Source organism: Dendrobates tinctorius, unplaced genomic scaffold, assembly GCF_039654945.1.
Source record: "Dendrobates tinctorius isolate UK_male_01 unplaced genomic scaffold, ASM3965494v1 ptg000211l, whole genome shotgun sequence".
Lineage (NCBI taxonomy): Eukaryota > Metazoa > Chordata > Amphibia > Anura > Dendrobatidae > Dendrobates > Dendrobates tinctorius.
The window spans coordinates 4,572,882-4,600,066 of record NW_027361878.1 but is presented as its reverse complement, the minus strand read 5'-3'; the positions used below and the strand labels follow the sequence as shown (position 1 = coordinate 4,600,066).

General features: G+C 38.6%; 1 protein-coding gene across 1 annotated transcript in view; it reads left to right on the top strand.

Moving 5' to 3' along the window:
* Positions 1-27,185, top strand: part of LOC141058132 (uncharacterized) — a 125,836-nt gene that overhangs the window by 28,312 nt on the left and 70,339 nt on the right. Inside the window, 38 exon segments of the mRNA XM_073554291.1 lie at positions 218-318; positions 1,962-2,162; positions 2,350-2,390; positions 2,489-2,617; positions 2,722-2,817; positions 3,138-3,306; positions 3,675-3,925; positions 4,149-4,332; positions 4,436-4,640; positions 6,944-7,128; positions 7,455-7,524; positions 8,212-8,312; positions 9,453-9,484; positions 10,128-10,305; positions 10,389-10,493; positions 10,645-10,685; positions 10,783-10,911; positions 14,058-14,156; positions 14,477-14,651; positions 15,018-15,268; positions 15,496-15,679; positions 15,793-15,988; positions 17,287-17,471; positions 17,802-17,871; positions 18,637-18,737; positions 19,386-19,426; positions 19,525-19,653; positions 19,758-19,856; positions 20,181-20,346; positions 20,715-20,965; positions 21,195-21,378; positions 21,490-21,685; positions 22,982-23,166; positions 23,501-23,570; positions 24,315-24,415; positions 26,477-26,517; positions 26,615-26,743; positions 26,847-26,945. Coding sequence (XP_073410392.1) covers positions 218-318; positions 1,962-2,162; positions 2,350-2,390; positions 2,489-2,617; positions 2,722-2,817; positions 3,138-3,306; positions 3,675-3,925; positions 4,149-4,332; positions 4,436-4,640; positions 6,944-7,128; positions 7,455-7,524; positions 8,212-8,312; positions 9,453-9,484; positions 10,128-10,305; positions 10,389-10,493; positions 10,645-10,685; positions 10,783-10,911; positions 14,058-14,156; positions 14,477-14,651; positions 15,018-15,268; positions 15,496-15,679; positions 15,793-15,988; positions 17,287-17,471; positions 17,802-17,871; positions 18,637-18,737; positions 19,386-19,426; positions 19,525-19,653; positions 19,758-19,856; positions 20,181-20,346; positions 20,715-20,965; positions 21,195-21,378; positions 21,490-21,685; positions 22,982-23,166; positions 23,501-23,570; positions 24,315-24,415; positions 26,477-26,517; positions 26,615-26,743; positions 26,847-26,945 — 5,170 coding nt within the window.

Sequence of the window (27,185 nt, the reverse complement as noted above, 5' to 3'; positions counted from 1 at the left end):
CTTTAACTAAATTTATCTTCCCCTTGCTTCACACTGTATGACCGGACACAACTTCCCTTAGCAATAACTGTAGTAGCGGCAATAAATAGATCTCCATGTTTGATTCAATGTGTAGATGAAATTATCTTCATGGGACATCCCCTTTAAGACTGAGGACTGGTTAGCATTTAGTAATATATGACACCTATGTACATTTATATTTTTACTTTCATTGCAGAGAAGTTCAGAACTCTAAGTACGACCAAACTGAAGGCTGTTTCTGTCCTAAAGGAACCATACGGTTCAACTCTTACACCGATGTCTGCGTTAAGGACTGCAGTATGTATCTACATATACAATCAAAGAAATGTTTATAAAAAATTATTGGAAAAAAAAACAATTTTTAAATAATCCAGACCTATATATTAACGCATATTCTGATGATATACGTTGTGAGTGAATTAAACTAAATCTAAAAATGTACTTTTGTAGCTCATATTGTGCATATAGTTAGTCATAGAGAACAAAGACTTGGCTAGGAGAGTAAAATATTGAAAAGTACAGTATATCTTAAATGGGAAAAAGTGTAGAGCACTAATTATATTTCCAAAATGTATATTTACATACCTGACTGCAGAGGTATCAGGCGGCCAAATATAATTATTTATAGCTTTAAAAATGCCTGGTTATAGCTGTAATTTTGTATTCTGAATGTTATTATATGGAGTCCACCTAAACCCCAAACTGCACAAACTATTAAAGTATATGCTCACGATAGAATCTGAAATGTGATTCCTTTTTTCTTCCAGCTTGCTCTGGCCCTGACGGAATGCCCATATACGTGAGTGCCATATAATTGTTTTATAAACTGAAATGGCAAAAAATCTATGTTATAACAAAGACAGTCAAGAAACAGAGGAGATAAAGCAGAAAGCAAGCCCAAATGACGTGCTCGGATAGTCAAAAAGGAGATGAAATTAAAGACGAGAGGGAGTCTCATCTTCTTTAAAAGGCAAAATTGCAGAGTGCTTGCAAAAACAACTTTGCAATTTACCATTTAAAAATTTTCTTAATTCTCAAGAATGGAAGGCTATTAAATGTCACCGTTTGCCTATTTTTGGGTGGGTTACTGGCCACTACTAGTGACTAACAATCCCCACATGTATTCAGGCTGTCTAGTAGCCGCAAATCATGCAGCTGCGATGACAGAAACTAAATCTCCGAGCACATCCAAATACTCCGATACCACCCTAGTATGCTCGGGAAAACCTGAGCAACGAGCATACTCGCTCATCACTAGCCACTACTGCTGTCAGTGGTGGCCAGACTTCTAGGCAAGGAGTGCAGTGCTCTAGAGTTTGCAAGCACCGCTCTGCTCTGAAGCTAGCCGGGTTTGGACAGCTTCAGCGCCCCCTGCACCTCTGATGCTGCAGATGAAAAGCCGCCTCTGCTTGGAGTTTGGAAGTTTGGAACAATAGTACAACCATGCTGCTGATCCAAACTGTTAATCATGATGAGCACATTGCCTGCTTATGAAGCAGGATGCTTGGGAGGCTGGGAAGCTTTGTGCTCCTGAGGAATGATAATAGAAAAACACTTTTAGGCTGTGTGCCCACGTTGCATTTTTTAAGCGTTTTTGAAGCGTTTTTCAGGGTCAAACCGCTTCAAAAACGCTTAAAATAAGCATCACATTAATTTTAATGCATTTTGGTCTTTTTGTGCCAATTGATGCATTTTTTTCCACATAGGAAACGCTTAGCGTTTAAAAGTGCAGCATGCTCATTATTTTCCGCTTCAGTCTGCATTTTTAGCTGTTTCCTATGAGTCCAGAAGACGGGCGGAAAAAAACGCATCAAAAACGTGCGTTTTTTTGTGCAAAAAACATGCATTTTCCGGGAAGAAGTCCGGTTTTGTATCGGTTTTAAAACGCTAACGTGGGCACATAGCCTTAAGCTGTAACGTTTTACATCACATTAAAACAGTTCCTGTACTTTCATGTTCACAGCCTGGACAGACCTGGACAAGCCAATGCAAGGAATGTACATGTGATAAGAAGTCTCTTACTGTTCAGTGTCAGAACATGACATGTCCTCCATTAGCTGAGTTATCTTGTGAGAAAGATGGATTTATCACCAAGGAGCGACCCAATCCCGAGCAGCCATGTTGCATGATTAATGAATGCAGTAAGTAAAATACTCTTAACATTTTTGATAGCTGAATGTCAAAAAATGCCATAGATGACTACATAATGTTTTTGCCAGGTTTCTATATACTATATTATTTTATTGGTGAATAAGAGCTATTCTTTTTATATTGAAATAAATGTATTGCATATATTATTCTAATAAACGTTTCGATCTTCTAAAACAGTTCCAACAGAGGTCTGTGTGTACAATGGCACAACATACAAAGTAAGTGCAAAAAGCGAAACTTTTAACAGCTGAAATGAAAGAATAAAATCATAGTTGGACAAAAATAAATGAATTTTTTTTTTTCCTTCTTTTTATAGCCTGGAACTAAAATCCCACAACTCAAAAATGTATGCGAGCAATGTTCTTGTACGCATGAGATAGATCCAGAGACCTCACTATACAACGTCTCATGTCAACCTATAATATGCAATAAGAAGTGTGAACTGGTCAGTACCATGAATACAAATGTCCTTATCTATTCACAACTCATTTTACATGGGCATCATATTTAAATGTATTTATTATTTACCAATTATTTTGCATCTTTTAGGGAACGGTACTTGTACATTCTGACGTTATTTGCTGCGAATGTATACGTACTACTTGTGTACTGAAAGGCAAAGACAACTCAACAATCATTATGCAGGTATTCTAATTCATAAATACTCCAAAACTAATGTCAGCTGTCAAATATGAACTTTATATGGTTACAAAACATTGAGATACAGCACCTCTGTTTCATAATCTGTGTCTGGTAATGCCACATGACCCTATTTAGGTAAAATTGCAAATACAAGACATAATCTATTGACAAGAGTGATGCCAGTTTTGCCTAATTGCAGAGGTCAAGAGTCCTTTACATTTTTGGGGGTAGAATTCTTGACACCATTTTGTATTAATTTGACCTAATTGGATGTAACAGAACTATTCTAATTTTTCTGTTTCGCTGCATTTTACATTATCTAGATTAATGAAACAGTGACTTTGAATGACTGTCAAAAGGCCACATGCCATGAAGATAATGTTGTTACCCTTGAGTCAGAGATTTGTGCGGAGCCAAATCCACAGTCCTGTGCTAATGGATTCCCCGCTAAGTTAATCAAAGATGGATGCTGTTCACATTATGAATGCGAATGTGAGTTTTACAAAATGCTCATTTTACATTCAAGCAATAATAATGATAAGAAAAATTCATAAGACACTGTTTGCACTAGAAATCTAGGCTCTTTGAAGTGAACCATAATTGCAATGTTAGATCTGCTTTCAAGTTATTTTTTCTAATAACCGAACATCAAAATAGCCAAAGATTCATTGAAAGCCCCAAAATACCTTATTACTGCCTGGTGAGAGGAGTTTAAGGTAAACTATTAATAATGAGGTTAAAGCATCCAAACCAATTAGATTACATTATGTTTTTCTTTAAATAAGGAGCTAAATTTTTTTTTATTAAAAATAAATGTTCAAGGTTCTAAATCTGATTTAACTCTTTTTGACTTCCATTAGGTGTGTGCAGCGGATGGGGTGACCCTCATTACATCACTTTTGATGGCACCTATTACACGTTCCTGGACAATTGTACATATGTTCTTGTGCAGCAGATTACTCCCAAATATGAAAACTTCCGGGTCCTTATTGACAACTACTTCTGTGACGCTGAAGATGGTTTGTCCTGTCCACAATCTATCTTGATTTACTACAAATCTGCTGAAATTGTTTTGACACGTATGATGTATCAAGGAAGAATGCAAAACAGGGTAAGAAAACAAGTTGAAAGTCCTAATTCATACTAAAAAAAACAATTAAAAATGCCAACTTCCGAAATCTCCATGTCCATATGGCCTTGAAATCATTGCATGTAGTAAAGGCTACATTGATTTCTTATTCTCTGATGTTGACCATTTTGTCTATTTTATTTCATTGTGACTACATTGACTGTTATCTATTTGCCATTTAACAATTTCTAACCATTGTCTACAGATTAGATGGAATAATGACTGGGTAACTCCAGGGTTCACCAAGAATGGCATTACTATATCTACTGCTGGCATTAACATGAATGTGGCGATCCCAGAAATTGATGCATTCATCTCATTCAGTGGAATGATCTTTGTTATCAAACTGCCATTCAGTAAATTTGGCTACAACACTGAAGGACAGTGTGGTACGTGATATTTCGGATATTTTTAAGATTTATTTAGATATATATCTACGAAAAACAGCAGGCATGAACATTAACATATATTTCACGTTTTGTTCCAACTTAGGTACTTGCTCGAACAACAGCACCGAAGACTGCAGATTGCCAGGTGGTAAGATAGTGGAAGATTGCTCCCTGATGGCTGACAAGTGGAAGATCAATGTACCAGACAAGCCATACTGTAATTTACCTCCACCAACTTCACCACCAACTCACACTACTCCACCTCAAACATGCCCACCATCAAAAGTTTGTGATATCATCTTAAGCAAGTAAGTTGGAATGTAATTGTTCAATACATTTCATATCATACAGTACATGTATAATAAAAATAATGTTCTTTTTTGTGTTTCTTCAAACTTTAGGTATGAAAAATCGTATTTTTTTTTCATAAACATCAATTCTCTTGTCCATAGGTTGAGCCTTGTATTTCAACTTAAAGAATAATAATAATTTTAATTTTTATTTCATAAATCAAAAGTACTCATGAATCTAACCATTCTTGCAATATATCTTATCAGAGAATTTTGCTTCTTTCCCCTCATAGGACTGATCTTGCACTCTTATTTCATGGGTAAATTCTGTATTCAGTAAAGACAAAAGCAGAAGCAAAAATTCTGCTGCAAGTTCTCCTGACAGTTGCAGTTTAAGCACAATGCCTGAGCTTCAATGCTAGTGTACATAATGGATTATATACTATAATGCATTTGGTCAAAGGGAAGGTGGGGGCGGGTTGATAGCGGATTGGCTGCTGCGCTCTCCCTTACAGTTGACGGTGGAGTGCAGGCTGGAGCAGGTTCCAGTGGTAGATATAGACGCGGACGCGGTGTTCAAGTATGTACTGGCTGGGCAGATTCCGCTGATATCTATGACACGGCAGTTTCAGAGACTGAGAAAGTTTGGGTCTATGAATGTTCGTGTCTGGCAGGAGGCAGAATTTACCACAACAGCAGCAGCAGGAAAATCCACATTTATGGCTAGTCATTGGGTTTTAGCAGAGTCAAACATGCATCGACCATGGAATTATTAAAATTTAAATAGTTCAAGGGTAATTTCTGTATTCAGTAAAGACAATGGCAGAAGAAGAAATTCTGCTGCAAGTTCTCCTGACGGTTGCACTTTAAACAAAATGGCTGAGCTGCAATGCTAGTGTACATAATGGCTTACATACTATAATACATTTGGTCAAAGGGAAGGTGGGGCGGGTTGACAATGGATTGGCTGCTGCGCTGTCCCGGATAGATGATGGCGGAGCGCAGGCTGGAGCAGATTCCAGTGTTAGATATAGACGCAGATGGGGTGTTCAAATATGCACTGATCAAGGTCTACGTGATGGAAGAGTTAAACTAATAGAAGGACATCATGGCTGGGCAGATTCCGCTGATATCTATGACACGGCAGTTTCAGAGACTGAGAAAGTTTGGGTCTATGAATGTTCGTGTCTGGCAGGAGGCAGAATTTACCACAACAGCAGCAGCAGGAAAATCCACATTTATGGCTAGTCATTGGGTTTTAGCAGAGTCAAACATGCATCGACCATGGAATTATTAAAATTTAAATAGTTCAAGGGTAATTTCTGTATTCAGTAAAGACAATGGCAGAAGAAGAAATTCTGCTGCAAGTTCTCCTGACGGTTGCACTTTAAACAAAATGGCTGAGCTGCAATGCTAGTGTACATAATGGCTTACATACTATAATACATTTGGTCAAAGGGAAGGTGGGGCGGGTTGACAATGGATTGGCTGCTGCGCTGTCCCGGATAGATGATGGCGGAGCGCAGGCTGGAGCAGATTCCAGTGTTAGATATAGACGCAGATGGGGTGTTCAAATATGCACTGATCAAGGTCTACGTGATGGAAGAGTTAAACTAATAGAAGGACATCATGGCTGGGCAGATTCCGCTGATATCTATGACACGGCAGTTTCAGAGTCTGAGAAAGTTTGGGTCTATGAATGTGAGTGTCTAGCAGGAGGGAGAATTTACCACAACAGCAGCAGCAGGAAAATCCACATTTATGGCTAGTCATTGGGTATTAGCAGAGTCACACATGCATCGACCATGGAATTAATAAAATTTAAATTTTCAAACTATGAAGTGACCTGGTCAGATGAAGGATACTAAATCCAGGAGCACACCGTGACTTGTCCCTGATCACACATGTACTGAGGAGCTGTTTCTACAAACCTTGCTCACAAAAGAGCAGTGTTGTATTAAATAACCAGCCAGAAGGAAAAATTAATTGCCCCCAAGGGACTGTGACAAGGCTCGGTGTGAGCATCACATGTGCCAGTGTACTGGGTGGTGGTGTCATTTATCAGATAATACGTCACACCAAGCTTGTACTTTTCTTTTATTACTTCACTGCCTGCAGCCGACACAGGGTTGTAACCAGCCGTCATACCAGTAATGACTGTTGTCTTGTGTGTTATTGCATAGAACCCCTTGTTCCTGCTTCCTCCATGTCTGATTTTTGCCATTGCGGATTCTTATGTAAATAAATGCTATAATACTGGTATCTAGTAATATACATAAAAATACATATAATAATATATTTATTTTCTTCTAATTTGAAAGGGTCTTTGCTGATTGTCACAAAATTATTAATCCAAATCACTACCATGAAGCATGTGCCTTTGATGCCTGTCGTATGCAAAATAAGTCTGAGGAAATAATGTGTTCCAGTTTGGAGGTTTATGCCTCTTTGTGCATTGCCAATGGTATTTGTGTGGACTGGAGAGACAAGACTGAAGGACATTGTCGTAAGTGTTTTTCAGTTTTTTTTCATTTTATTTGATTTGCAACCACGGGGAAGATCTATAAAAATCAGTTAAAAGGGAAACTTTTTTAGTCATAGCCCGACCAATGAGATTGTTCTTTTTGTTTTCCCTTATTATAATGTCTTATCAACTGAATTGGTTTCAATCACCAATTTCAGGAGTTTTTCTTTGCATTGGTATATACCGTATCTCCTTCATTGGGTCTTTCCAAACTTAAAATACCTATAGCATTTTATATAATTGGCAATGTCAGTTGTTGTACGTTGTAAAGATTACAATCTAATTTGCTCTTTTTTTCTGAAATGTAGCATATAATTGCCCTGCTGGAAAGGTGTACAACCCTTGTGGACCAATGCATGTCCAGACCTGTGACAACAAGTAAGAATTCTTTAAAAAAAAATCTCCACATATTATTTCTGCGAATATGAAATGAAAACTGATTCATTTGATATGTAAATGAGTTAAGATTTTAGGGACTGACCCATCACTTACCATCTTCTGAGTACATATGTGAGGCATTGAGGGCAATCCCTTGGTTGAAAACTTCCTTCTATTAAAGAGATGGTCTGTGCCTTTAAAATTGATGGCCTATTATTTGGATATGTCATCAATATCTGGCGTGCGACACCCAGTACCAACACCGATTGGTTGCTTTCCGGAGTCGGCGGCAGCTACATCAACCGTATAATAGCTGCATCCGCTTCTTATTTAATTAAACAGGACAGATGTGCATTTTTCGGCGGTGGCCACTATTCTGTTAATGGAGCTGTGCTGAGCAATTCCAGCTGCCACTGACAATGGGAACAGCTGATCGGTTGGAGTATCAGGCCATTAATGCTACAGTCCCTTTAACTAATTTTAGCTCCCCCTTGCTTCACAATGTATGACTGGACACAACTTCCCTTAGCAATAACTGTAGTAGCTGCAATGAATAGATCTCCATGTTTGATTCCATGTGTAAATTATTTTATCTTCATGGCACATCCCCTTTAAGACTGAGAGGATGGATTAACATTTAGTAATATATGACACATATTTAAATTTATATTTTTACTGTCATTGCAGATATGTTCAGAACTCTGAGAATGATAAAACTGAAGGCTGTTTCTGTCCCGAAGGAGCCATACAGTTCAACTCTGCTACCGACGTTTGTGTTAAGAACTGCAGTATGTATCTACATATACAATCACTGAAATGTTTATAAAAATTATTGGAAAAAATACAATTTTTAAATAATCCACATCTATTCATTAACACATATTCTGATGGTATACGTTGCGTATGAATTAAACTAAAACCACAAATATACTATTCTAGCTCATATTGTGCATATAGGTAGTCACAGTGTCAGGACTCTAATGTCAGGATCCTGTCAGCGTCGGCAAACTGCCATGCAGAGCAGGGTGACCTACCCACACTACGGGGGAGTACGGAGTCCAATACTGTAGTGATGGTTCAAGCACACAGGACCTGCAGCACTGAAAGTAGTTAGGAGTCCCAGGACCTACGATCATGTGACTGCAGGGGGCAGGGCTTAGCAACCTATAGCTGCAGATGATGTAATGTACCTACTGCAGGGAAACTGTAGTTTGAGGAAAACGCAGGTCAGACAAGCGAGGGTCATACACAGAGAGGGCTGTGCGGTACCAAAGGGACGAGTAGAGAATAGTCAAGTCACAGGCAGAGGGTCATACACAGAGACAGAGCGCAGTACAAGAGGGACAGGCAGAACTCGTTACAGGGACAGAACCATATCAAAACCAAACAAGCAACAAGTTATCAGGCACAAGGCACACGTACGCACGAGGTCAACTAACTCAGCCGAGGGCAGGAGTATAACTGACACTGGACCCAGGTCAAGTGAGCATTAAATAGCCGCCCTCTGCCAGAGAGAGGCAGAAACAATTAACTCCTGTCTGACCAGGATGGGCCAAAGACAAACCCCATCCAGGATCATGACACACAGAGCACAAAGACTTGGCGAGGAGAGCAAAATATTGTAAAGTGCAATATATCTCAAATGAGAAAAAGGGTAGAGCACTACTTATATTTCCAAAATATATATTTATATACCTGACTGCAAAGGTAGCAGGCGGCCAAATATAATTATTCATATCCTTGAAAATGTCTGGTTATAGTTGTAATTTTGTGTTCTAAATGTTAATATATGGAGTCCGCCTAAAGCCCAAACTGCACAAACTATTAAAGTATACGCTCATGACAAAAAGTGAAAATAATTATATCATATCACAATAAAATATTTTTGATGACAAAAACCTAATGTGATTTCTCTTTTTTTCTTCCAGCTTGCGTTGGCCCTGAAGGAATGCTCGTACACGTGAGTGCCATAGAATCTTTTTATAAACTGAAAATGACAAAGAAACTATGCTATATCAAAGACAGTTAGGAAAAAGACGGGATAAAGCAGAAAGCAAGCCCAGATTGCCCACAATAGTCAAAAAGGAGTTGAAATTAAAGACGAGAGGGAGTCTCATCTTTTTAAATAGACAAAATTGCTAAGTGCTTCTAAAAACAACTTTGCAATTTACCATTTGTAAATTTTCTCCATTCTCAAGAACAGAAGGTTATTAAATGTCATTGTTTGCCTTTTGTTGGGTAGGTTACTGGCCACTGCTGCTGTCTCTCAGTGGTAGCCAGACTTCTAGGCAAGGAGTGCAGTGCTATAGAGTTTGCAAGCACCGCTCTGCTCTGAAGCTAGCTGCACTTGGTCAGCTTGAGCACCCCTCTGCACCTCTGATGCTCAAGAGGAAAAGCTGCCTTTGCTTGCAGCTTGGACCAGCGGTGCAACCATGCCATTGATCCAAGCTGTTAATCACCATGAGCACATGGCCTGCTTAAGAAGCAGGAAGCTTGGGAGGCTGGGAAGCTTCATACTCCTGAAAAACGATAGTGGAAAAACACTTTTAAGCTATAAAGTTTTACATCACATAAAAATAATTCCTGTAATTTCGTATTCACAGCCTGGAGAGACCTGGACAAGCCAGTGCATGCAATGCACATGTGAAAATAACTCTCTTACTGTCCATTGTCAGCCATTGACATGTCCTCCATTAGTTCAGTTATCTTGTGAGAAAGATGGATTTATCACAAAGGAGATACCAGACCCCAAGCAGCCATGTTGCACGATTAATGAATGCAGTAAGTAAAATACTCTTAACATTTCTTGACAGCTGAATGATTTCTTGATTTGGCATTGGACTCAGCCATCTCTCTGTTTGTAGTATGTAACGTCAGCTACTGCTTGGAGAAGGAGAAGAAGTGTCCTCTTGGATTTGAGATTGCCGCCGAGCTGTTAGCAGATGATTGCTGCCCATCATATAACTGCAGTAGGTGTCATAGATCACTACATAATGTTTTTGCCAGGTTTTTATATCTTATAATGTTTCATTGGTGAAGAACCTCTTTTCATTATACAGTATATTGAAATAAATGTATTGCATATATTATTCTAATAGATGTTTTGATCTTCTAAAACAGTTCCAACAGAGGTCTGTGTGTACAATGGCACAACATACAAAGTAAGTGCAAAAATCGAAACTTTTAACATCTGAAATGAAAAAATAAAATCATAGTTGGACAAAAATAAATGATTCTGTTTTTTTTTTCTTTTTATAGCCTGGAACTAAAATCCCAAAAACTGAAAATGTATGCGAGCAATGTTCTTGTACACATGAGATAAATCCAAAGACCTTACTATACAATTTCTCATGTCAACCCATAATATGCAAAACGGAATGTGAACCGGTCAGTACCATGAATACAAATGTCCTTGTCTATTCACAATTGATTAGAGATGGGCGAACCGAAACAGTAAAGTTCGGCATCCGTACCGAACACCTACTGTTCGGGCTTGGACACCGAACATAGAATTACCAGGAAGTCGTGTTCATCTGTGATCGGAGGTATACAGTTTACCTCTGGTCACTGGTGTCAGCTGCTGAGACTACTGATCCCATCATCCGACAACTGCAACCGCTAATTACAGTGAGAGCAGGAGCGGCGGATGGGAGTTTTCATCAGCTGCTGCTGCGCTGCAAATAAATAATTAAAAGAAAGCGACATGGGTCACAGCTGGGGGCTGCAACCCTCACCTTTCAGCTTCAGCAAGGCTAGTTATCAAGAATAGTGGGGTCCCCATGCTGTTTTTTAAATAATTAAAAAACTGGCATGGGGTCCCCCCATTTTTGACAACCAACCTTGCTGAAGCTGACAGCTGGGGGGGCTGATATTGGGCCCTCCAGCCTAAAAATAGCAGATGGCAGCTGCCCAGAAAAGGCACATCTATTAGATGCGCCAATTCTGGCACCTTGCCCAGCTCTTCCCACTAGCCCTGTTGTGGTGGCAAGTGGGGTGATAATTTGGGGGGTTGATGTCACCTTTGTATTGTCAGGTGACATCAAGCCCCCAGGTTAGTAATGGAGTGGCATCAATAAGATGCTCCCATTACCAACCCCATAGTCACATTGTAAGAAAACACAGACACCAAGAATAAAGTCCTTTAATTGAAAAAATGACAGACGCCTTCAATAATCTAAATTAAACAGTACTTACAACCTCACCTAATTCCTCCGAAGCCCTCGATCTCCTGTAGTAAAACTAAAATAATAAAACAACAATATAACATACCTGTCCATTGTTCTGTCCCATGCCATAATCCATGTCTGGGGGATAAATAGTTTTCAACCTGGACAGTGCCAAGATGTGACTGCCCCGGCTGAAAACCACTGGTGAATGAGATGCTGCGATCGCAACCTGAGTGACTAGCGGTGACGTCACTGAGGCTGCGTTCCCAGCCGGGCTGAACTGCGGTGACTTTGGTGAGATTCCTGCTAGCACTGTGAGAAAATCTCTCACGGTGCTAACGGGGATCTCACTGAGGTCACCGCAGTTCAGCCCGGCTGGGAACGCAGCCTCAGTGACGTCACCGCTAGTCACTCAGGCTGCACTCGCAGTATCTAATTCACCAGTGGTTTTCAGCTGGGATGGTCGCATCTTGGCACCGTCCAGGTAGAAAACTATTAATCCCCCAGACATGGATTACGGTGTGGAACAGAGCGGACAGGTATGGTATATTGTTGTTTTTTTATTTTACTTTTTTACAGTAGAGCAAAGGCTTTGGAGGAATTAGGCATTTAAATAAAATTGTAAAACTGTGTTTAGTTTTACTTCAAATAAAGGACTTTATTCTAGCTCTGTCTTTATTTACCATACAACTATAGGATTAGTAATGGAGAGGTGTCTTATAGACACCTCTCCATTACTAAGAAGTGGGCTTGATGTCACCTGACAATACAAAGGTGACATCATCCCCACAAATATCAACCACACTTGCCACCGATACAGGGCAAGTGGGAAGAGCTGAGAAAAGTGCCAGAATTGGCACATCTAAAAAATGTGCTTTTTCTGGGCAGCTGCGTGCTGCTATTTTTAGACTGGGGTGGCAATATCCATGGCTCCTTACCAGCCTGAGAATACCAGCTCCCAGCTGTCAGCTTTAGCAAGGCTGGTTGTCAAAAATGGGGGGGACCCCCACACCATTTTTTAAAATATTTATTAAAATAATTAAAAACCAGCATGGGGACCCCTCTATACTTGATATCTAGCCTTGATGAAGCTGACAGCTGAGGGTTGCAGCCCCCAGCTGTGAGTTTTGCCTGGCTGGTTAGCAAACGTACAGGGGAACCCACGTCATTTTTTTTTATTATTTTTTTATAGCACAGGAGCGGCAGATGAACACCATCATCCGCCACTCCTGCTCTCACTGTTATTAGCGGCAGCAAGTGTCGGATGATAGCAGTTGTCTCATCAGTTGACACCAGTGACCGGAGGTAAACTTTATGAGTCCGATCACAGCTGATCACTCACGCTGTTTTTGACAGCATGGGAACCGTGGCTCTCTGACCGGCGGGGATGATTTCACCGCCGATCAGAAGAGGTGTTTGCCGCGCTGTCGTGCACATTACTATTGAAAAGACGAAATGGAGGGCAACATCCACAGATATTAATAATGTAGGAGGGATCTGCCTATAGCAAATGAATAGCAGGATGCAACAAAGAGAAAAGACATGCTATAATGGCGATCAGCCTGAAAAAATGTATATAAAGTATAAGTACAAAATACAAATTTTATTTGGCAAAAGCAGAAAACACACAAAAAATCCATTAAAATCCACTAAAAACAATTAAAACCAAATGCCCAAAAAAAGATATGGGTTTTAACCCCACAGACACAAGGAAAGTATCATAGTCAATACAAATAACAATTTTTTGGCACCTTTACTAAAGACGGTAAAATACTGAAATAATTATTTGCTACATGTAGCAAGACCTAAATAGAAAAATACAGTGTATAATGCTAGACAATCCCAGCCGAAAGGCATATAACATTTCAAAGAAGGTCACTAAGTGCTTTAAATAGTGCAAAAGTGGACTGGCAGAATTATAATAAATCCTTGCCAAAACAGCCCCACAAACAATTAAGGGGGTACATATGAAGAGACGCAAAGAAATAATGACAGTGAGCAGCAGTTAGCTACCACAAAAGGAACAAAATCCTAGTGGGAAAAGCTGCCACAGCATCCCTTGAGAACGACCAGAAGGACTGCTAAATGAAGCATGAAGGTGCCAAAGAGTCAGGGGGCATAAAGAGCCCAATGTGTGTCGCCACACAAGGTGGCTTCGTCAGGGGAAAATGTAAACAAGACTGCTTGCTTTTGCTGGTAAAACTGTTTGGGTTCGGGTACTGTTCTGGTACCTGAACTTTTTGTAACTGTTTCCACCGAACCAGCCAGACCCAAACATGGAGGTGTCCGCCCATCTCTACAGTTCATTTTACATGGCCATCATATTTAAATATATTTTATATTTACCAATTATTTGTCATCTTTTAGGGAATGGAACTCGTATATTCTGAAGGTGAATGCTGTGGAATATGTATACTTAATGATTGTACAATGAAAGGCAAAGACAACTCAACAATCACTTTGAAGGTATTCTAATTCATAATTACTCTAAAACTAATATCAGCAGTTTTATATGGACTTTGTAATATTACAAAACATTGAGATACAGCACCTCTTTATTTCCTAATCTGTGTCTGGTAATGCCACTTTACCCTATTTAGTTGGGAATACGAGACATAATCTATTGACAAGAGTGATGCCAGTTTTGCCTAATTGCAGACAACGTCAAGAGTTCTTTACATTTTTGGGGGGTAGAATTATTGACACCATTTTGTATTAATTTGATCTAATTGGATGTAACAGAACTATTCTAATTTTTCTGTTTCATTGTATCTTACATTATCTAGATTAATGAAACAGTGATTATTAATAACTGTACAAAGGCCATATGCCTTGGAGGTAATGTTGTTACCCTTGAGTCAGAGACTTGTCCGGAGCCAAAGCCACTGTCCTGTGCTAGTGGACTACCCCCTGTGAGCAAGACAAGTGAAGATGGATGCTGTTCATATAATGAATGCGAATGTGAGTTTTACAAAATGCTCCTTTTCCATTAAAGTAATAATAATGATAAGAAAAATTCATAAGAAGTTGCTTACACTCGCAGTCTATGCTCTTTGAAGGGAACCATAATTGCAATGTTAGATCTGCTTTCAAATTATTTTTTCTAACAACCTTACATCAAAGTAGCCAAAGACTCAATGAAAGCCCAAAATACCTTATTACTGCCAGGTGAGAGGAGTTTAAGGTAAATTATTATTAATGAGGTTAAGCATCCAAAGCCAATTAGAGATTATATTATGTTTTTCCTTAAATAAGGATCTGAGTTTTTTATTAGACATAAATGTTCAAGGTTCTAAATCTGATTTCGCTCTTTTTGACTTCCATTAGGTGTCTGCAGCGGATGGGGTGACCCTCATTACATCACCTTTGATGGCACCTATTACACTTTCCTGGACAAATGTACATATGTTCTTGTGCAGCAGATTACTCCCAAATATGAAAACTTCCAGGTCCTTGTTGACAACTACTTCTGTGATGCTGAAGATGGTTTGTCCTGTCCACAATCTATCTTGATTTACTACAAATCTGCTGAAATTGTTTTGACGCGTATGATGTATCAAGGAAAAATGCAAAACAGGGTAAGAAACCAAGTCGCAAGTCCTGATTCATACTCTCCTACACCACCAATTAGCAATGCCAACTTCCAAAATCTCCATATCCATATGGCCTTTGAATTATTTTATGTACTATAAGCTATATTGGTTTCTTATTCTCTGATGATGACCATTTTGTCTATTTTGTTTCATTGTGACTACATTGACTGTTATCTATTTGCCACTTCACAATTTCCAACCATTGTTTACAGATTAGATGGAATAATGACTGGGTAACTCCAGGGTTCACCACTGATGGCATTACTATATCTACTGCTGGCATTAACATGAATGTGGAGATCCCAGAGATTGGTGCATTCATCTCATTCAGTGGAATGATCTTTGTTATTAAACTGCCATTCAGTAAATTTGGCTACAACACCGAAGGACAGTGTGGTACGTGACATTTCAGATATTTTTTAAGATTTTTTTAGCTTTAGATATACTGTAGATCTCCAAAAAAAGCAGGAGTGAACATTAACATATATTTCACGTTTGTTCCAATTTAGGTACTTGCTCGAACAACCCCACCGAAGACTGCAGATTGCCAGGTGGTAAGATAGTGGAAGATTGCTCCCTGATGGCTAAAGGCTGGAAGGTCAATGTAAAAGGCCAGCCAAACTGTGATTCAACTCCAACAACTTCACCACCTACTCCACCTCCAACATGCCCACCATCAGCAGTTTGTGATATCATCTTAAGCGAGTAAGTTGGAATGTAATTGTTCAATACATTTCATAACATGCGGTACATGTATAATAAAAATAAAAAATAATGCTCTTTTGTGTTTCATCAAACTTTTCGAGTAGGTATGAAAAATCCTTTTTTTCATAAACATTAATACTCTTATTCATAGGTAGAGCCTGGTATTACAACTTGAAGAAGAAACTAAATTTTAATTTTATTTCATTAATCAACAGTACCCATGAATCTAACCATTATTGTAATATATCACATCAGAAAATTTTGCTTCTTTCACCTCATGGGACTGATTTTTCACTCTTAGTTCATGGGTAATTTCTGTATTCAATAAAGACAATGGCAGAAGAAGAAATTCTGCTGCAAGTTCTCCTGACAGGTGCACTTTAAGCAAAATGGCTGAGCTGCAATGCTAGTGTACATAATGGCTTATATACTATAATACATTAGGTCAAAGGGAAGGTGGGGGCGGGTTAACAACGGATTGGCTGCTGCGCTGTCCCGGATAGATGATGGCAGAGCGCAGGCTGGAGCAGATTCCAGTGTTAGATATAGACGGGGATGGGTTGTTCAAATATGTACTGATCCAGGTCAATGTGATGGAAGAGTTGGACTAGTAGAAGGACATCATGGCTGGGCAGATTATGCTGATATCTATGACATGGCAGCTTCAGAGACCGAGAAAGATTGGGGCCATGAATGTGAGTGTCTAGCAGGAGGCAGAATTTACCACAACAGCAGCAGCAGCAGGAAACTCCACCTTTATGTTTACTCATTGAGTTTTGGCTGATCCAAACATGTATCGACCATGGAATTAATAAAATTGAAATATGCAGACTATGAAGTGACCTGGTCAGATGAAGGATACTAAATCTAGGAGCACACCGCGACTTGTCACTTATCACGCATGTACTGAGGAGCTGTTTCTACAACCGTTGCTCACAAGAGAGCAGCGTTGTATTAAATAACCAGCCAGAAGGAAAAATTAATTGTCCCCAGGGGACTGTGACCAGGTCCAGTGTGGGGATCGCATGTGCCAGAGTACTAGGTGTTAGTGTAATTTATCAGAAAATACGTCGCACCAAGGCTGTACTTTTCTTTAATTGCTTCACTGCCTTGTAGCTGACACAGGGTTGTAACCACCCCAGTAGTGATTGTCACCTTGTGTGTAATGCATAGCGTCCCTTGTTAATGGTACCTCCATGTATGATTTTTGCCATTGCGTAATCTTATGTAAATAAATTTTATAATACTGGTATCTAGTAATATACACATAATATATGTATTTTCTTCTACTTTTAAAGGGTCTTTGCTGATTGTCACAAAATTATTAATCCAAATCACTACCATGAAGCATGTGCCTTTGATGCCTGTCGTATGCGCAATACCTCTGAGCAAGTAATGTGTTCCAGTTTGGAAGTTTATGCCTCTTTGTGCATTGCCAATGGTATTTGTGTGGACTGGAGAGACAAGACTAAAGGATATTGTCGTAAGTGTTTTTTAGTTTTTTTTACATTTTTATAAGAGTTGCACCCACAGGGGAAAATCTATAAGAATCAGTTTAAAGGGAAACATTTTTAGTCATTACCCTACCGATGAGATTGCTCTTTTTGTTTTCCCTTATTATAATGTCTTATCAACTGAATTTTATTTCGAGCACCAATTTCAGGAGTCTTTCTTTGCACTGGTATATACTGTATCTCCTTCATTGTGTCTTTGATTGCTTATAATACTTCTAGCATTTTATATAATTAGCAATGTCAGTTGTTGTACCCTGTAAAGATTATAATCTAATTTGCTCTTTTTTTCTGAAATGTAGCATACGATTGCCCTGCTGGAAAGGTGTACAACCCTTGTGGACCAATGCATGTCCAGACCTGCGAAAACAAGTAAGAGTTCTTTAAAGCAAAAAAAATTTGCATATATTATTTCTGCAAATATGAATTTAAAACTGATTCATTTGACCTGTAAATGAGTTAAGATCTTAGGTTTTATCCCTTCAGTTACCATCTTCTGACTACATATCTGAGTCATTGAAGGCAATCCTCTGGTTGAAAACCTCCCTAAAGAGATGGACCGGGCCTTTAAAATTGATGGCCTATTATTTGGATATGTCATCAAAGTCTGATCGGTGGGAGTGCGATACCCAGTACCCACACCGATTGGCTCTTTCCGGTGTCGGCGGCAACTACATCAACCGCATAGTAGTTGCTGCTGGGTACTGTTAATTAAACAGGGGACAGATGTGCATTATCCGGTAGTGGACAATATTCTGTCAACGTAGCTGTGCTGAGCAATTCCAGCAGCCACCAACATTGGGAACAGTTGATCGGTTGGGATGACGGGTGTCATACCTACACCAATAAGAAATTGATGACCTATCCTAAAAACAGGCCATCAATGCTCAAGTCCCTTTAACTAAATTTAGCTCGCCCCTGCTTCACAATGTATGATTGGACACAACTTCCCCTAGCAAAAACTGTAATAGCTGTGAATTGCAAAGCAAGACTCAACGGCAATGAATAGATCTCCATGTTTGATTCAATGTGTAAATTATATTATCTTCATGGAACATCCCCTTTAAGACTGAAGACTGATTAACATTTAGTAATATATGACACATACGTACATTTATATTCTTACTGTCATTGCAGATATGTTCAGAACTCTGAGAATGCTAAAACTGAAGGCTGTTTCTGTCCTAAAGGAACCATACGGTTCAACTCTATCACCGATGTCTGCGTTAAGGACTGCAGTATGTATCTACATATACAATCACTGAAATGTTTATTAAAAATTATTGGAAAAAAACAATTTTTAAATAATCCAGATCTATTCATTAATGCATATTCTGATGATATATGTTGTGAGTGAATTAAACTAAAACTACAAATGTACTTTTCTAGCTCATATTGTGCATATAGTTAGTCATAGAGAACAAAGACTTGGCTAGGAGAGTAAAATATTCAAAAGTACAGTATATCTCAAATCGGAAAAAGGGTAGAGCACTAATTATATTTCCAAAATATATTGTTATATACCTAACTGCAGAGGTATCAGGCAGCCAAACATAATTCTTTATAATCTTAAAAATGCCTGGTTATAGCTGGAATTTTGTGTACTGAATGTTAATATATGGAGTCCACTCAAAGCCCAATCTGCACAAACTATTGAAGTATATACTCTTGATAAAAACTTAAAATAATTGCAGCATATCGCTACATATACGCTTAACTTTTTTTAACAGCTGAACGTCAAAAAATGCCGTAGATCACTACATACTGTTTTTGCCAGTTTTCTGCACCTTAAACTATTTCATTAGTGAAGAAGCGCTTTTCTTTATATATGAAAATAAAAGTATTGCATATATTACTGTAATAAACATTTCGATTTTCTAAAACAGTTCCAACAGAACTCTGTGTGTACAATGAGAACACGTACAAAGTAAGTGCAAAAAGCGAAACTTTTAACATCTGAAATGAAAGAAGAAAATCATAGTTGGACAAAAACAAATGATTCTGTTTTGTTTTTCCTTTTTATAGCTTGGAACTAAAATTCCACAAGACGAAAATGTATGCAGGGACTGTTATTGTACACATGAGATAGATCCAGAGACCTCACTTTACCAAGTCTCATGTCAACCTATACAATGCAAAACGGAGTGTGAACCGGTCAGTACCATGAATACAAATGTCCTTTTCTATTCGCAGCTTATTTTACATGGGCATCATCGTTAAATGTATTTTATATTTGCCAATTACTTTGCATCTTTTAGGGAACGATACTTGTACATTCTGAAGATGATTGCTGTGGCAAATGTATACCTGATACTTGTGAAATGAAAGGCCAAGACAACTCCATAATTATTATGAAGGTATTCTACATCATAAATACTCCAAAACTAATGTCAGCTGTCTAATATGGACTTTATAAGGTTGCAAAACATTGAGACTCAGCACCTTTATTTTTCATAATGTGTCTGGTAATGCCACTTGACCCTATTTAGGTAAAATTGTGAATATTAGACATAATCAATTGATAAGAGCGATGCTATTTTTGCCTAATTGCAGACAACGTCAAAAGTCATTTACATTTTTTGGGGGTAGAATTGTTGACACCATTTTGTATTTATTTGACCTAATTGGATGTAACAAAACTATTCTAATTTTTCTGTTTCATTGTATTTTACATTATTTAGATAAATGAAACAGTGATTTTGAATGATTGTACAAAGGCCATATGCCGTGGAAATAATGTTGTTACCCTTGAGTCAGAGACTTGTCCGGACCCAAATTCACAGTCCTGTGCTAATGGATTCCCCCCGCAGAAAAGCAAAGATGGATGCTGTTCATATGAATGCGATTGTGAGTTCTACAAAATGCTCATTTTACATTTAAATAATAATAATGATAAGAAAAATTCATAAGACGCTGTTTACACTCGCAATCTAGGCTCTTTGAAGGGAACCATAATTGCAATGTTAGATCTGCTTTCAAATTATTTTTTCTAATAACCTAAAATCAAAATAGCCAAAGACTCAATGAAAGCCCAAAATACCTTATTACTGCCTGGTGAGAGGAGTTTAAGGTAAACTATTATTAATGAGGTTAAGCATCCAAAGCCAATTAGAGATTATATTATGTTTTTCATTAAATAAAGATCTGAGATTATTAAATTAGACATAAATGTTCAAGGTTCTAAATCTGATTTCATTCTTTTTGACTTCCATTAGGTGTGTGCAGCGGATGGGGTGACCCTCATTACATCACCTTTGATGGCACCTATTACACTTTCCTGGACAAATGTACATATGTTCTTGTGCAGCAGATTACTCCCAAATATGAAAACTTCCGGGTCCTTGTTGACAACTACTTCTGTGATGCTGAAGATGGTTTGTCCTGTCCACAATCTATCTTGATTTACTACAAATCTTCTGAAATTGTTTTGACACGTATGATGTACGAAGGAAAAATGCAAAACAGGGTAAGAAAACAAGTCGCAAGTCCTGATTCAAACTTTCCTACACCACCAATTAGCAATGCCAACTTCCAAATTCTCCATGTCCATATGGCCTTTGAATTATTATTATAATTATTGTAGCTTTATTGGTTTCATATTGTCTGATGATGACCATTTTGTCTATTTTATTTCATTGTGACTAAATTGACTGTTATCTATTTGCCGCTTAACAATTTCCAACCATTGTCTACAGATTAGATGGAATAATGACTGGGTAAATCCAGGGTACACCACTGATGGCATTACAATATCTAGTGCTGGCATTAACATGAATGTGGAGATCCCAGAAATTGGTGCATTTATCTCATTCAGTGGAATGATCTTTGTTATCAAACTGCCATTCAGTAAATTTGGTTACAACACTGAAGGACAGTGTGGTATGTGACATTTCAGATACTTTTAAGATTTTTTTAGCTTTAGATATATGTATCTCCAGAAAACGGCAGGAATGAACATTAACATATATTTCACGTTTTTTTCCAACTTAGGTACTTGCTCGAACAACAGCACCGAAGACTGCAGATTGCCAGGTGGTAAGATAGTGGAAGATTGCTCCCTGATGGCTAAAGACTGGAAGATCAATGTAACAGGCCAGCCAAACTGTGATTCAACTCCAACAACTTCACCACCTACTCCACCTCCAACATGCCCACCATCAGCAGTTTGTGATATCATCTTAAGCGAGTAAGTTGGAATGTAATTGTTCAATGTATTTCATATAATACTGTATACAGTATGTATAATAAAAATAATGCTCTTTTTGTGCTTTTCAAACTTTTCAGGTAAGTATGAAAAATCCATTTTTTTCTCATAAACATCAATTCTCTTATCCATAGGTAGAGCCTGGTATTACAACTTAAAGAATAAACATCATCTTAACTTTTATTTCATAAATCATCAGTACCCATGAATCTAGCCATTCTTGTAATATATATTATCAGAGAATTTTGCTTCTTTCACCTCATGGGACTGATCTTGCACTCTTAGTTCATGGTTAATTTCTGTATTCAGTTAAGGCAAAGGCAGAAGCAGAAATTTTGCTGCAAGTTCTCCTGACAGTTGCACTTTAAGCAAAATGGCTGAGCCACAATGCTAGTGTACATAGTGGCTTATATACTATAATACATTTGGACAAAGGGAAGGTGGGGGCGGGTTGATAGTGGAATCACTGCTGTGCTGTCCCGGACAGACGATGGTAGAGCTCGGCTGGAGCAGATTCCAGTGATAGATATACTGTAGATGCGGATGTGGTGTTCAAGTATGTACTGATCCGGGTCAACGTATCAGAAGGTTGGACTAGTACAAGGACATTATGGCTGGGCACACTATGCTGATATCTATGGCATGGAAGCTTCAGAGATCGAGGATGATTGGGTCTATGTATATGAGTGTCTAGCAGGAGGCATAATTTACCACAACAGCAGCAGCAGGAAACTCCACCTTTATGGCTACTCATTGAGTTTTGGATGGGCCAAACATGCATCAACTGTGGAATTAGCAAAATTGAAATATCCCAACTATGAAGTGACCTGGTCAGATGAAGGATACTAAATCTAGGAGCACACTGCGACTTGTCCCTTATTACACATGTACTGAGGAGCTGTTTCTACAACCCTTGCTCATGAGGGGGCAGCGGTGTATTAAATCACCAACCAGAAGGATAAATTAATTGTCCCTAGGGGTCTGTGGCCAGGTCCAGTGTGAGATCACATGTGCCAGTGTACTGGGTGGTGGTGTCATTTATTAGAAAATACGTCATAAAAGCTTGTACTTTTCTTTTATTACTTCACTGCCTGAAGCCGACACAGGGTTGCAACCACCCCTCATACCAGTAATGAATGTCGCCTTGTGTGTATTGCATAGATTCCCTTGTTCCTGGTAAATCCATGTCTCATTTTTGCCATTGTGGAATAAATGCTATAATAATAGTATCCAGAAATATACATATAATTATCTATGTATTTTCTTTTAATTTTAAAGGGTCTTTGCTGATTGTCACAAAATTATTAATCCAAATCACTACCATGAAGCATGTGCCTTTGATGCCTGTCGTATGCGCAATACCTCTGAGCAAATAGTGTGTTCCAGTTTGGAAGTTTATGCCTCTTTGTGCATTGCCAATGGTATTTGTGTGGACTGGAGAGACAAGACTAAAGGACATTGTCGTAAGTGTTTTTGAGGTTTTTTTTTTACATTTTATATGATTTGCACCCACAGGGAAAGATCTATAAGAATCAGTTTAAAGGAAAACATTTTTATTCATTGCCTGAATACTGAGATTGTTCTTTTATTTGTTTTTCCCTTATTATAATGTCTTATCAACTGAATTGGTTTTAAGCACCAATTTCAGGAGTCTTTCTTTGCACTGGTATATACTGTATCTCATTTATTGTGTCTTTGCTTACTTATAATACTTCTGGCATTTCATATAATTGGAAATGTCAGTTGTTATACGTTGTAAAGATTATGGTCTAATTTGCTCTTTTTTCTGAAATGTAGCATACGATTGCCCTGCTGGAAAGGTGTACAACCCTTGTGGACCAATGCATGTCAAGACCTGCGAAAACAAGTAAGAATTCTTTAAAGCAAAAAAACTCCATATATTATTTCTGTAAATATGAAATGAAAACTGATTCATTTGATCTGTAAATGAGTTAAGATTTAAGGGATTGACCCATCACTTACATCTTCTGAGTACATATGTGAGTCATTGAGGGCAATCCCCAGGTTGAAAACCTCCCTCTATTAAAGAGATGGTCCGAGTCTTTAAAATTGATGGCCTATTATTAGGATATGTCATCATTGTCTGATCGATGGGTGAACGACACCCAGTACACACATTGATTGGCTGCTCCCGGTGTCGGCGGCAGCTACATCAACCGCATATTAGTTGTGGTTGGGTACTGTTAATTAAACAGGGGACAGATATGCATTATCTGGTGGTGGCCACTATTCCGTCAATGGAGCTGTGCTGAGCAACGTTGGTTGCCACCGACAATGGGAAGAGCTGATCGGTTGGATTACCAGGTGTCATACCCCCACCAATCAGAAATTGATGACCTGTCCTAAAGACAGGCCATTAGTGCTCAAGTCCCTTTAAGTAAATTTATCTCCCCCTTGCTTTACAATGTATGACTGGACACAACTTCCCATAGCAATAACTGTAGTAGCGGCAAAGAATAGATCTCCATGTTAGATACAATGTGTAAATTATGCTATCTTCATGGAACATCCCCTTTAAGACGGAGAGGACTGATTAACAATTAGTAATATATGACACATACGTACATTTATATTCTTGCTGTCATTGCAGAGAAGTTCAGAACTCTGAGAATGATAAAACTGAAGGCTGTTTCTGTCCTGAAGGAGCCATACAGTTCAACTCTGTCACCGAAGTCTGCGTTAAGGACTGCAGTATGTATCTACATATAATACAATCACTAAAATGTTTATAAAAAATATTTGGAAAAAACTATTTTTATATAATCCAGATCTATTCATTAAAAACATATTCTGATGATATATGTTGTGAGTGAATTAAACTATAAGTAAAATATACCATATATACTTGTGTATAAGCTGAGATTTTCAGCCCATTTTTGGGGGCTGAAAGTCCCCCTCTTGGCTTATACACGAGTCACATACCATATAGGAGTGGGCGGGGGAGGGGGAGCGGGGGTGTCAGAGACCATACTCACCCCCTCCTGGCACATCTCTGCAGCCCCTGTTTCTCCCTCGGTGGTCTGCTTCCTTCTTTCAGCGGTCACGTGGTACCACTCATTAAACTCTTGAATATGCGCATATTTATGAGTTTAATGAACGGTACCACGTGACCGCTGAATGCAGGAAGCAGACCACCGATGGAGAAGTAGGGGCTGCAGAGAAGACCGTGTGCAAGGAGGAGGCGAATATGACGGGGCAGAGCAATATTCACCTGTCCCCGTTCCATCGTCGTCACCGCTGTGTCTCCGAGTCCTCCTACTGTGACATTCAGGTCAGAGGGTGCGATAACATAGTCAGTGTGCGACCTCTGCTAAACGTCACTTCAGAGAGCCGGGAGACACAGCAGTGGACGGCAATGGAACGGGGACCGGTAAATATCGCCAGTGCCGGGGGCTCAGGACACCAGCACCTGGCCTCCAGCGACGGAGAGTTGAGTATGTCTTTTTTTTTTTAATTGCAGCAGCGGCAGCAGCAAATAAGTGGTATTTATGGATCATCTTATGGGGCAGCATTAACCCTTGTGCAGCAGCATATTATGGGGGTATTTATGGAGCATCTTATGGGGCAGCATTAACCTTTGTGCAGCAGCATATTATGGGGGTATTTATGGAGCATCTTATGGGGCAGCATTAACCCATGTGCAGCAGCATATTATGGGGGTATTTATGGAACATCTTATGGAGCAGCATTAACCCTTGTGCAGCAGCATATTATGGGGGGTATTTATGGAACATCTTATGGAGCAGCATTAATCCTTGTGCAGCAACATATGGGGGGTATTTATGGAGCATCTTACGAGGCATCAATAACCCTTGTGCAGCAGCATAAGGGAGAGTATTTATGGAGCGTATTATGGGGCAGCATTAACCCTTGTGCAGCAGCATATGGGGTTATTTATGGAGGATCTTATGGGGCAGCATTAACCCTTGAGCAGCAGCATATTATGGGGGTATTTATGGAGCATCTTATGCAGCAGCATTAACCCTTGTGCAGCAGCATATTATGGGGGGTATTTATGGAGCATCTTATGGAGCAGCATTAACCCTTGTGCAGCAGCATATGGGGGGTATTTATGGAGCATCTTCTTGGGCCAGCATTAGCCCTTGTGCAGCAGCATATGGGGGGGTTTATCTAAGGAGCATCTTCTTGGACCACCATTAATCCTAGGCTTATACGCGATCAATACGTTTTCCCAGTTTTTTTGTGGCAAAATTAGGGGGGTCGGCTTATACACGAGTATATATGGTACTTTTCTAGCTCATATTGTGCATGTAGGTAGTCATAGAGCACAAAGACTTGACAAGGAGAGTAAAATAATGAAAAGTACAGTATATCTCCAATGGGAAAAAGGGTAGAGCACTAATTATATTTCCAAAATATATTTTTATATACCTGACTGCAGAGGTATCAGGCAGCCAAAAATAATTCTTCATAATCTTAAAAATGCCTGGTTATAGCTGGAATTTTGTGTTCTGAATGTTAATATATGAAGTCCACCTAAAGCCCAAACTGCAGAAACTTTTGAAATATATACTCTTGATAAAAACTGAAAATAATTGCAGCATATCGCTACATATACTCTTCTTTTTTTAACAGCTGAATGTAAAAAAATGCCGTAGATCACTACATACTGCTTTTGCCAGTTTTCTATATCTTATACTATTTCATTGGTGAAGAAGCGCTTTTCTTTATATATTAAAATAAATGTATTGCATATATTATTGAAATAAACATTTCGATTTTCTAAAACAGTTCCAACAGAAGTCTGTGTGCACAATGAGAACACGTACAAAGTAAGTGCAAAAAGCAAAACTTTTAACATCTGAAATGAAAGAAGAAAATCATAGTTGAACAAAAATAAATTATTCTGTTTTTTTTTTCTTTTTATAGCTTGGAACTAAAATTCCACAAGATGAAAATGTATGCGAGCAATGTTCTTGTACACATGAGATAGATCCAGAGACCTTACTATACAAAGTCTCATGTCAACCTATAATATGCAAAACGGAGTGTGAACCGGTCAGTATCAAAAATACAAATGTCCTTATCTATTCACAACTTATTTTACATGGGCATTATAGTTAATGTATTTTATATTTACCAATTATTTTGCATCTTTTAGGGAACGATACTAGTACATTCTGAAGATGATTGCTGTGGCAAATGTATACCTGATACTTGTGAAATGAAAGGCAAAGACAATTCCACAATCATTATGAAGGTATTCTACATCATAAATACTCCAAAACTAATGTCAGCTGTCTAATATGGACTTTATAAGGTTGGAAAACATTGAGACACAGCACCTTTTTTTTCATAACGTGTCTGGTAATGCCAGGTGACCCTATTTAGGTAAAATTGTGAATATGAGACATAATCAACTGATAAGAGTGATGCTATTTTTGCCTAATTGCAGACAACGTCAAGAGTCCTTTACATTTTTGGGGGGTAGAATTATTGA